We start from the raw sequence: 12081 nt of genomic DNA, 5'->3' as shown, positions 1-12081 counted from the left end.
AGCGGTTGTCATGTGTGATAAGGCCCTCCCCAATGGTGGCGTCCCATTGGCTCTTGCAACAGCCCATCTCCTAGCTGGCCAAGGACACAGCTCTCGGTGATCTGATCTCCAGTTGTGCCTTATCTGCCCCGTGGCCTTGGGGGACAGGTGTAAATGTACCACCCCCACCCCCCCTTGCGTGGTGCAAATGTACCCCCCACCCTTGACGCACACGCAAGACACCGGCCCTGCTGCTGCTCGTTTATTTATCATCTCTAGCTTCCTCTCGTCCTCTAGCCCCCCCTCCCCCTTCCCTCCCTCCAGGACCAGCCTCATTATTTCTCCCCCCCATCCCCTCTTCCTCTTTTCCGTCCTTTGGAGATGTGAATGAAAGTGACTGTGGGGGCCGCTGAGATGACAGAATCCGCCTGTCTGCAGGGTCAGTTGTCACCTCCCCCCTGTTGACTCCACTCCCTCTCTCCCTCCCTCTTTCTCCACCCCCCCTCCCCACCACCACCAGCAGCAGCTGCTACATAGCGCACAGGTCTGGGCCTCAGCCAGGCTCAGCACCTCTCTGGAAGTAGTCCCATAGGCCCTCCTCTCTCCCCCGGAACCATCCGACCAGTGAAATATGAGACCCTGGCCGTAATTGTTGCGCATTCATTTTATTCATGCTGATGGGGGGGGGGGGGTGAGGTGAGGGCAAGAAAGCTGCAAAGTGTCATTTCGTTTTTAGTGTCCTGCCACCAGGGCACAGATGCGTGCCAGCTCCGAGAACCTGAACAGGGGTCCATGTGTGCTGTCTTTGAGCGAGGGATCGTTCGGTGTAGCTCACCCAGACTACAAATCCGTCGGCTTGGTGTGAACGCATACCAGTTTGACGTACCAATACCAACTCTCTTGACATTATTTGGTCTGCCACAATTAATGCAGGCCTACTTTAGATCTGCCGCTGAGTGTGGGTGAGGGCAGCAAGCGATAACAGTAGTACTGAAATCCACACCTGAACTGGAGTGATTTCCCTCCCAAACAAACCGTAAATGGTGTTAATAATCCCTTGGCCAACAGGGGGAGCTCTCTAAAGCAGCAGTAGCAGCCCCGGTGCAGTGTGCCTGTGTGAGGGAGGGAGGGAGGCTGATCTATCACTGCTGTGGGTTAGCAGGGGTCCATTCCTCTCAGTGGCGGTGTGGCTCATCTCCAGCTGCGTCTCCAGATGAATGATGGGTGGAGGCCTCAGAGAGGAAGGCGGGAGTGTGGGGGGCGGTGGGGTGGGGGAGGGGGAGTGGGGGGGGTGAGGTAAGGTAAGGGATCGGCCATCTAGTGGTGAAAGCCGGGCTTACAGACCAGAGACACATTGCCCACCCCAGACACTCGGATGGAAAACCTACATACACACCACTTCCTCCTTCCAGGGTATAATGTGTGTTCTGTTCTCACTTGTTGGGGAACGTTCTGGATATTGTTGGACGCTATTATACTGATGTTATGCTCTGTCAAGGACTATCTGTTGTTGGGCACCGCCAGGGTTGAGTGTTCTCTGTGTTTTTAGTCAATCTTATGGTGCAGTGCCAGAAAAGCTTTTTATGGTTCGTTGACAAACTGGTTAGCTGACAGGATGGGTGTGTGCTTCCTGTCACCTTGGTTGTCAGTAAAGTCATTGGGAAGAGCGTGCGTGTAGTGCTTGGCGAAATTACTCAAAGTTGGCATTGTTCAGTTCCTCAAATATGTACGTTTCATGAATAGCGTCAGTGTCGGGAGGATGTGGGCTGTACGTAACAATGTGGTCTTACCCCTGTCTGAAAGTCAGTCTGATTTTTTTCAACAGGTACTTGTACTTGTTCTTGTCCCCCATTGAATGTGGATAGCAGAGACACTTGGGTCTCGCCCATATCAGGGCTGGAAAAGGTCAGCCTTTAACAATGGGTCAAGTATATAGACTTTACCTTCAGTCAGTGTTTGTTTGGCCTGTGAAGGTATGCAGCCAAATCGTTGTACTTATGGCATTTTACCCCCCTGCAGAATGGCATTTAAAAGACCAGAATGACCTGTTTGAGCCTGCACGTGTTCGCCGTATCATCATGATACCGTCCTTGTGTGTGTGTGTGTGTGTGTGTGTGCCCGCGTGATCTTAACCAGTTTCACAGCCTAGAACAATCACCTCTGGAGAAGGAAGTGCGCACACATAACAATGACCTTTTTGAGCTGCTGGCTCTCACTTTTCCTCCTTGGCTTTATATTTCCCCTCTCCGACTTCACAATAGCGTACTGTTGTAGCGTGCTGTTGGGCGTCGAGGCGGGAGCAGAGGGAGAGGGAGGGGGGCAGCTCTCTGGAACACTTTCTGACAGAGAGAAGCCTGTTGTTTCAGCACAACGGAGCTGGCGATCTGGTAGCGCTTCCAGCCTGAATCCCCCCTCCCCTACACACACACACTCTCTCTCTCTCTCTCTTGCGCGGCCCCTCCTCTCCCGCTGCGTTGCCTAGCAACGGTGGGCTGGAGCAGTCGGAGCAGGGGCAGAGCGATTCGCAGAGCAGATTGGCAGATGATTTATTAGCTGGGCTGGAGAGCACTGAGCCCAGGCAGCTGAAATGGAGCCTTAAACTGGAGCCGACATGTAGAGAGGGAGGGAGGGAGAACGAGAGAGGGAGGGAGAGGGGGAGGATGAGAAGGAGCGCGCATGCTGCCTTCTGAGTAGAGGGGCCAACGGCAATGTAAATAGTAGAGTATGGCAACATAATTAGGGTGACGTAATTAGAGTGGACACGGGGGCTGTGTGGCAGGTCTAATTGATTTCTGTCTCAGCAGGTCTAGAGGCCCAGACCACAGGTAATGAAGCACCTCAGGAGATGCTAACAGCCATTAAATACATCATGTAATATATACGACCACGGCAGCACCTCGTCCTAGAGCCTTCAGCTTTTCTCAGGACAGCACTCGCACACGTCTAGGGTCCCCAGTTTGCAATTTAATGCGAATGTTTTCCTTCAGAAATACAATCATTATATCTAATGAATTTCCAGGTAACCTTTCGGCAGTTGCAGTAAGGATTTTTTATTTTTTTATTTTATTTTGTTGGCTGCTGAAAATATTTAAGAGGTTGTAGAAGTGATAGTAGAGTGCTGGTCATAGACTTTGGGTGGTGTGAACATGGGTTTGTATAGGCGGTAGTCCTGTTCTGCTCATAAGCATAGAGACGAGATAGCGTTCTCGTGCAAGAATGTGCTGATGTTGGCTCCATCTGCTGGCTAATCAACTGCACCTCTAGCCTGCTAATGCTAATCAACTCCTTCACTCCCGTCCCCCGCGTCTCGGTTAACTCTCAGACAGCTAACAGTTGTCAACCGTCGCCTTGCTGACAGGAACTCTCTGGTAGGCTTGCCACTTGACACTGGACAGAAAAGGGAAGCTTGTCATTCATTTTGCAGTTTGTGTTGCACAACGATGACACTTTTAATATGTGATGATGTAGTGTGGGGTTTGGCCCTCTCCAGATAGTCACACAGACTTGCAGAAATAGTTGTTGCAGTTTCTTCTTGTCTGAAGGCGTGAACGAATTGCCAAGTACAGTTATATTTTGCGGTGTAAATATTCTGTGTTAATTCTTAAAAAAAGAAAAAAAAATCAATTTCACTGCCCCCCCACCCTAAATAAACAATATGTGGGTTACATAACACACAGTACATGCATGGAAAATAGGCTGCTGTAGGACACAGGGGCTCCATGTCTGGTTTTCTTCCTCACTTGTCTCCTTTTACCGTGTCCAAGACCTTTCTCCACACAAATTGTCCCAGCCTTCCTCCCCTCGCCGACTAGTTTGCTCCCTGCCTGTTGTGTGTGTTCACCCCAAGCCACGAATACATTTAAAGAAACGGTGTAGTTTCCCGTTTAGGTCTAAAGGCGGACACTGGGGTTTTGTTGTAAAAAAAAGAAAAGAAGAAAAAGTGAGGGCAGGGTTGGTCTGTATTTGCATGTGGGGAGGGGGGGGGGGGGGTACACTTAGAACCCGCCTTGTCTGGTTCTGATTCCGAGTTCCGAGTGGCGTGTGCACAGGCAGGAGGGAGAGCCACGGCCGCCACCATGATGCAGCAGCGCAGGGCTCCGCTCCGGGTTTTCCACACCGCCGCAGCCGACCAGAGGCTCTCTAGCAGAAAGATCACATGTAAAACCTTCCCCTTTGTAGTGGAAGAGCAGAGAGTGACAAGCTATTTCTTGCTTGTAAAAAAGCGACGTACCTTCGGAGACTTTGTGGATTTGCCCCCTAATTTTCCCTGTGCCTGTGGCTGGACGTAGATATTTGTGCCGTGCTCTCCGAGGACTTTTCGCAGTGCTTTTTTTGCTGGAGTTACTTGGTGGAAACGGTTGGCTGAGATTAACTGAGGAACGGGGCTCGCCTCTAGAACAAGAAAGTAAATCTGTTGGTTGTCTGCTTCGCTGGTTATGAATGTTTTCAGCCTCCGCTTTTTATGGCTCACAGTCTGTGGCTCTTAAAGGAGAAGAAATGCATTTAGGTTTTTAGCCTTTTTGACATTTATTCCTTTGTACTGTGTTATAGTGCACATGGGGTTTGATGTTATGTCACACATGTGAGAAAATAATTCCAGGTCGTTAGAAGTGGATTTCGCCTGCGCTGTGCGTTTTGTCACTTATTTGTGTCGATTTATACATTTTTAGCTCTCCATTTTCTATCTGCTCTGTCATTCATGTGTTTGTTCATAGATGCCAGATTTTACTGACTAAATGTGTTTATTTAGAATGGATGTTGTGCACAGGAAATGTTTGGAATGGTTAAGTACTCATCAAAGTTTAGTTATGACTTTAAACTTTTGAATTGTAGGCTATGTCCGAAGATATTCACAAGCAATCATATTGCGTTTTCATGTACCAATAGGTTTTGTTGTCGCTGTTTTAGAGCCACATAAAAGAGCAGGCGCAATCTCAGTGTCGATGCTTGCTTTACTTGTCATTTCCTCTGGTTTTGCCCTGCCTGGCTGTGTGTGTACGCAGGAGTGTAAACTGAGGGTACAAAGGTTTCGAGATACACATCAAACCTTTCAAAACAGACTAAAGAAAGGAGAGCAATGTTTTGTCATGGTGGGCTGTAACGTTATGTGGTTGTATTTCAGCTGACTGTACAGTACAGTATATTTGCTGATTCTTTTTCTCTTTTCCACTCTCAAAATAACAGAAGCGGTTTATTAAAGGCCTGAGACAGTTTGGCAAGAACTTCTTCAGGATTCGCAAGGAGCTGCTACCAAACAAAGAAACAGTAAGTTACAGTAATTTATCTTCTATGTGATATTACTATGGGATAATCAGATATTGTATCTGATACTGATTCTGATATCGGTTTAACAACCCTGTTCAAAGTATAGAAAAGCATTGTGCGTGTCTCGTATTAAATGCTGCTGCTAAACTTGAATCAAACTTGATTGTCTTGAGTGTTAAGATATAACTTCACTCAAAAATAACCTCTTAATTTTACTCAAACAGTAAAACATGTTTGCCTTCATGTGATATTTTTTGCCATAGCTGACTTTCAACCTGAAAGCTTATTGTTGAACACTAAATGTGTACATCCAAGTACCTAAAAAAGATGATATGATATCATAAGATTATTTGGTTACTGGAAACACTGAGGCCCAATCATACTCTTAAAATATAGGCCTCACACAAACTACTACTGGCAATCATGTGAAAATCAAATGTGAATCCTGTGGGGGAAATAGCAGAATGTATGACAAGTTCTGTGAAAACTTTTATCAGGAAATAGTTTCTGTGCTCTTACTGAGTTATTAGCATTTCATAAGTAAAGCAAGATGGCAAATTATTTGACAGCAAATGCAGGGCCAGTCAGATATTGTGATGTTATGAGGCACACGTATATGAAGAGAGAACAATGCAATTTGTCAATCAAAATCAATCAGTAGAACAATTGCATTGATTTGTCAAGTTGTTGTCTTGAGGGGCTTGCCAGGACTCGATCACTCTACAACTGTGGGAGACGAAGGTAGTTAATACCTGTCATGCTCAGAGGAACTCTCCTAATTGTTTTGTTTATGTTCTTTGGCAGAGGCAGGCTTCTCTGTCCATATTCCTCTTAACTCCCTCCCCAGTGTGTTAGTGTGTATGTTAATGTGTTAATCATCAGCGAACAACTGTGTAACCTGTTGGATTACACAAATGGGTCACATCCAACTCCAACAATGATTAACTCAGAATAGTGTGGCCAGCCATATTAAAGTTGATCAGTCTGTTGGTGCAGAAACATGGCTGCCAAATGGACTGTGCTTTGCTCTCCTGTAGACGCTTAAGCAGCCTTGATGTTGATGTAAACATCCATATCTCCCAGAACTAAACATGGTCCTTAAGGTACAGATTAAGTTGATTCTTTTTTATGTGAATAATGACAGAATATATTTTACATGGTCGCAGTATACATTTTCCCTATCCTGGTAAAGTTGTTTACCCTGCAGTGCAGAGCATGGTGGTGCTTGTTTCATTTGTGAACAATCAAGGCTTCTCCACATGGACGACTGCAGAAGTCGTGTTGACATAGACATCAAAAGGGAAAATCAAAGGTGTTTGTCTCATTTTCCAGTGTGAGTTTGAGATTTCAAATCTCCACACGCCACCAGCACTTCACGGAAAACCTGACCTGACATGCAACAGTACAGTGTAGCTTAGGCTCTACAGAGTATCAAACTGTACTGGAACTTGTACTGGAATATATTGTACATGCAAAAGAAGTAATCATTCAAAACCAATTGCTCCATTCTTAAATGAGAAATTAATGTTTATGAATACGGTTTCCTCAGAGGTTACCTCAGTTATTTGTACTGGTTTTGAGATTTATAACCAGAGTAGTCTATTGGCTATAAAGTAGGTACTAATGCAATTCAACCTGGAAGGGGGAGTGTTCTTGGCAGGAGAGGTAATGGACCTCCCTCTGGATCCAGCCCTGCTACCACCACAGAGCAAGGAGAGATTCATTTTCCCTCCGCAAATGGAAAATAAACTGCCCTTTAAAAATAAGAAAAGAGGGGGAAATGACTTGGAGACTGAGGAGGAGGGTAGCAAGTACAGGAGGAGAGGGGTGAGGTGGGGGTTAGCTCAATATAGACAAGCAAGGGTTGTCGCACAGTTACACAAAAAAATAAAGAGAAAATCCTCTTTGCTTATGATTGAACTTGCTTTTGTGCTGAAAGCCTGATCTCCGAGTTTATGGCAGTCGCTACCCCAAAGGAAAGCTCCAGTTATTTTCCCAAACACCAATCTCTCTCACCCCAACACTTCATATGTGTAGCATAGACCAGAACAACCTCTCCACATTTTTTTTTCTTCTAGGTTTTCGGGACAGATTTTTCCCGTATCTCCCGGCACAGACCTATATTTCTGAAATTCCACTTGCATGTCAAGCCATCCGAGAAGCGAGCGGCTCACGTAAATGCGGTGTGTTCCTGCAACATGTCCTGCCCCCGGGGCCTGGAGAGGAGCAGGGTGCCGAGCCAGAAAGCAGAGCCGTAAACCCCCCCCCCCCCCCCCCCTCCCCCTCTGGGCTGATAGCCAGAGCTCCAGAGGAGGGGAGTGCAGTGTTCCTGTCCCCCCCCACCCCCTCCCCCTCCAGCCCTTATTAACTGGGCTTCTCCTGTAGCGCCAGTATGGCTCAGAGCAGGCACTGCCAAGGGTAAGCACCCAGCGCTGTGTAAACACACCAGGCCTGACTAGCGCTCAGGAATGCTTTATATAAAGTCACATAAAGGCCCGGAGGGGGAAGTGGGTGTGTCGTCTGACCGTCTAACAGCGCCGCCCCTGCTGCCTGCTGCCACCATTTCCTTCGCTCCAGAAAGGACGTCATGGAACACGAGCCGCTCTCCATGTTCAAACAACTGAATCTGCTGAAATGGCAGATCGGCGATAACTTTATATTTCCACTGTAAGGGTTCGGGGAAAGTGTGGTCTCAAAGGATATCTCTTCTCTTTTATATTATTATACATATTTGGAACTCTTGAAGACATAAAAAATATACTATTCATTACCATATCCATTAAGTTTAACTGGTTATGTAAAAGTTGTTTATCAGAGACTATTCGCGTTGCAGTATATTTTTTAGGAGAGAAAGCAATATATTTACTGCAGATCTGATTCGGTTGAAACAGAATTATTTTTGTTTTGCAATCTCCTTGTTTTGGGAGTGAGCCGGGCTACAGGAGTAGAGACTAAGCGCCCCTCCAGGCCCTGTCATCTACCGGCCTGAACAGCCAACAGGAGAGCTGTGTTTTCAACACGACCTCACAGCAGATGTTTGCCCCTGTGCGATCTGTACAAACGTCAAATTGAATTCATTGCCGTGTCTTCAGCCCAACAGCGAGAGCTGAGGGGATGAGTGTGTGATTATAAATACTTTGGTTCAGGCAATAATTAAACCTGCTAAAACTGGGGCGGGGGGTTGTTCGAGATGGCAGCAGCTGTCAAGGTTTGACAGAAGAGCTTCCATGTTTTTGGTAAATGATATAGCTTGTTTATGCAGTGGATGGCGGTAGCAGAACCAATATGGAGGGATGTTTGTTCAGCGGTCCACAGGCAATTTAGTTTGCTAGGGTGAAGTCCGACACATTGTTGAGGCTAATATATGTAGCGGGAGACGAGGTCCTGCTCTAATTGAGTTCTTTGGTAGGCTCCGCATTCTGGTTTGGGGGGACCAGCTTATCAGCAGAACACGAGGAATCGACCCCCCACGAAAAAGGCGCTTGTTGCAGTCCAATCTGCTTTCATTGGCAAAAGTGCTTACAGCAGGAAAAACACGAGTGCTGATTCTTCAGCGTGTGCATCCCTGACCTGTGAAAGCGGAGCTTATTCAGTGGTTCTACGGCAGAAAGGCTCGTCGCAGCAGGGATCGGCTGTCTATTTAACCGCCTTTCGCACACACACACACACACACACACACACACACACACACACACACTGCACTGCTCCCGCAGCCAAGGTTCTTTCACCATTCTCCCTGTGCCTGGGCTTAGAGGAACCTGCGTCCTGGGGGTCTGGGTCTGAATCAAACACATGGTGGTTGGACTTTGAATTTTCTGACCTTGTTAGAAGTGTACTTTTGAACGAGATGTGCACGGTGAATTGAATGGTCCTTTCGAAAGGCTTTATTTACAGAATATTACGCTGGATGGCATCGAGGCAACATGTTTGAGATCTATTATTCACTTGTGGAACTGTCAGTTGACCATTATAGAAGGTGGAACGGTGTAAACTGGTAGCATAGGTTTGGCAGTCAGTGGAAATTGCGGACAGAATTATGTATTAAAAAATATTCAGCTAAAAGAACAGGAGTAGTGGGACATGTCCATGAGTACTAAATCTTTGTTAGATTTGGCCCAAAGATGAACGTTGTCCTCCACCTTGCTGAAATGAAAATCAGGCACCCTCCCACCCTTCTGCTCCAGCTCCCAAAGGCTGGAGTCTGTTGAGGGAGCAGGAGGCACACAGGCTGGCCGCACTAATGGATGTTTACACAACTCTGTATCGGCCACCAGAACCCAGAGATCACATGCTCCTGGTGCTCTCCGCTCTCCTACGCCCAGCGTCACGCCTCATCCAGCCCAAATGTGGGATGGGGGGGGGGGGGTGTTAGGAAGGGTTGTCATTAGATTCAAGGTTGATTGTCCATTGTTATCCTCCTTTTGCTCTTTATTCCGCCTCTGTTCTCCCTCCTGCTCCTCCCCCCCTCCTCCTCCTCCACTCCCCTGTCCTCTCCTCCTTCCCCAGCGCTTGCCAGTAACGGCCTTAACCGTTTGGCTTCATGTCAAAGCAGGGGCCTTTTGTGGCTCCGTCACAAATCTGCCAGGAAAAACAGAAACCATCTGTCCAGGCCTGGGCCGGAGAGAGAGGAGATGAGAGTGTGTAAATACATGAGTTTAGCCCTCGCCCTCGAGCACAGGACCACTGAGCCCAGCGAAGGCTCCCTCAACTCCCACTCATTCTCAGCGCGCACACACACACACACACACACACACATGCATACACGTACACAAAGAAACCATGGTACCGCAGGAGAGGGTGGAGCTGTAGAAAAAATATTGCACGTCGGCTAGGGTAGGTGCGCACTTTTACAAACACGCTCACTCACTCGTGAATATCACCACATTCAGCCTCCCATTTCAAGTGCCGATAACTAGGAGGGAAGCACTGAGTGATGTGATATGAGGTAAGCCATTTCCTTGTCGGATAATCCACTGCCCAGAAATCTCCTGCAGATGGAAGCATTCTAAAAGGTCTTATAATGCCGAGCTTATGTTGTCAGTATCTCACATTCTCGGGCACTCTAGCACACACTGTACTGCTGTGCAGTGATTTACCGGGCTAAGGAGAATATATATTTCATGTTTAAGTTCAGATGTTTATTCCAACTTATCTTCTTTCAGGCTCTGCTGTTTTGCTGTAAAAGAATAAAAAAAAAAAAAAATTTTTTTTTTTGCAAACCTTAACAGTAAACCTTAAATGTAATGTCGCAATGAAGTCAGTCAATTGAACTGAAGCCAGTGAAGCAACCTCCATAGCCTTAAGCTCATTGCAGCAGGATATAGAGTTAGTGACATTCATATCTGGGAAAAGGAACAAGATGAAACGGAGATATCATCCGGGTTTTGGCTTCAGAGAAAGCCGACTTGACAGACAGGCAGGTTGATAGAGATATTTAAACTGTCAATCTGTCTCTTTGACACTAATTCGCCACACGAGGTCTTCCCCAACCGCAGGAATGCCCGTTCTCTCCGCTCATCTAGTCTCTATGGGTTATTACCCATGGAAATGTTTGTATATGTTACAGTAGACTTTGATATGATTGGCATTTTTCTACTTTTCCATTTCATTCAAGGCAAATGCTTAAAGTGTACAGGAAAAGACACTGTTCTTGGGGAATGTTTTCATAGTACTCTTTTTTTTCTTCCTTTTTTTTTTTCCTTTGGCCTCAAAACTGATCGTCTGTGATCAGCCATGATGGCATTTGCTTTCCACGTGAAGAAACTTAACCACTTAAAAGATGATCATCCCTCAAGCATTTCCGTAATGGATTCCGCTTGCAAATGTTGTATGCGACATTCACAAACATCATCAGCACTCCTGTTAGTTTCCTTTCAAAACTCACTAGATGCTTTCAGAAATCCCAGGCTAATGTAACGGTACTTGACGTACTGAAAGTGATTTAGGGTCATGCTGACCTTTCCCCCGTGTCTGCAGGGCTTGTGGTGGAGGCTGCGCAGTTGTCAGCAAGCGGTAGGGGAGGGAGAGGGCGGCTGCTGAGAACCGTCATTAAGTACACACCAGAACCAGCGCTCTGCCCTGCTCAACACTTTCCAATTGCACATTTCAATTAGATTTCACATCAGGATGTCTGCCTTCCTTCCGTCAGCACCAGGCTGGGCCCTGCTGATCTGGCTAGACAGTCAGAGAGATATGCGCATATACACACACACACACACACACACGCACAGTACTCGCATAAAATATACCTGCACAAAGAGATGGCACAAGCACTAGCCAAACTCAATATTAGGCAGTATTGTGGGCCACAGTGAAAAGATTTGCAACTTCCATGTTCAAGAAGGGGGTGGGGTGTTTTGTCCATGAACTTTAGATCGTCTAAGGTCCTATTCAGTCTGAATGGCCTTCGGTATCCTGGTGGAGCAATGCGCTGTGGGTCAGCGTGCCGATGGATTTCCCGTAAACTCTCGCTCACCGGCGCGGTGGAATATATCCCCACATTTCCAGATGTGCGTTGCAGCCAAGGTTCTGGGGTCTCTCCCAGCTCCAGCTACGGAGCCAAGGCTGTGGGTGCAGCACCTCTATTTACACCCCCGCGCCAGAAGGCTCCGCCGAGCCCTAACTTGTGAAGCACCCTCTGTAAAATGCCCTTGGCGCGCCTCACAGCTGGATAACATGGAAGTTTCTGGAGGCGGTAGTAGTTATGGATATTCCCTAAGAGCAGTATGTGCAGGGATCTCATTAAACTAGCCTAAGCCCACTGTGCTGAGCTCAATCAAAGCAGCAGTTGAGAGGGATTTATCTTGTACTTTGATGGCCGATATTAACGAGGCTTGT

The 12081-nt window shown here is 47.0% G+C and overlaps 1 protein-coding gene across 2 annotated transcripts in view; it reads left to right on the top strand.

Annotated features, from left to right (window-relative positions):
- Positions 1-12081, top strand: part of rerea (arginine-glutamic acid dipeptide (RE) repeats a) — a gene marked incomplete at its 5' end in the record, with an annotated part of 67960 nt that overhangs the window by 45588 nt on the left and 10291 nt on the right. For both annotated transcript variants that reach the window (XM_084435939.1, XM_084435938.1), the window contains one exon: positions 5164-5244. In XM_084435939.1, coding sequence (XP_084292065.1) covers positions 5164-5244 — 81 coding nt within the window. The remainder of the gene's footprint in view (positions 1-5163; positions 5245-12081) is intronic.

Source organism: Borostomias antarcticus (genome assembly GCF_949987555.1).
Source record: "Borostomias antarcticus genome assembly, chromosome: 3".
NCBI lineage: Eukaryota > Metazoa > Chordata > Actinopteri > Stomiiformes > Stomiidae > Borostomias > Borostomias antarcticus.
Note: the sequence above shows the minus strand (reverse complement) of the source record. Positions and strands in the feature narration are given on the sequence as shown.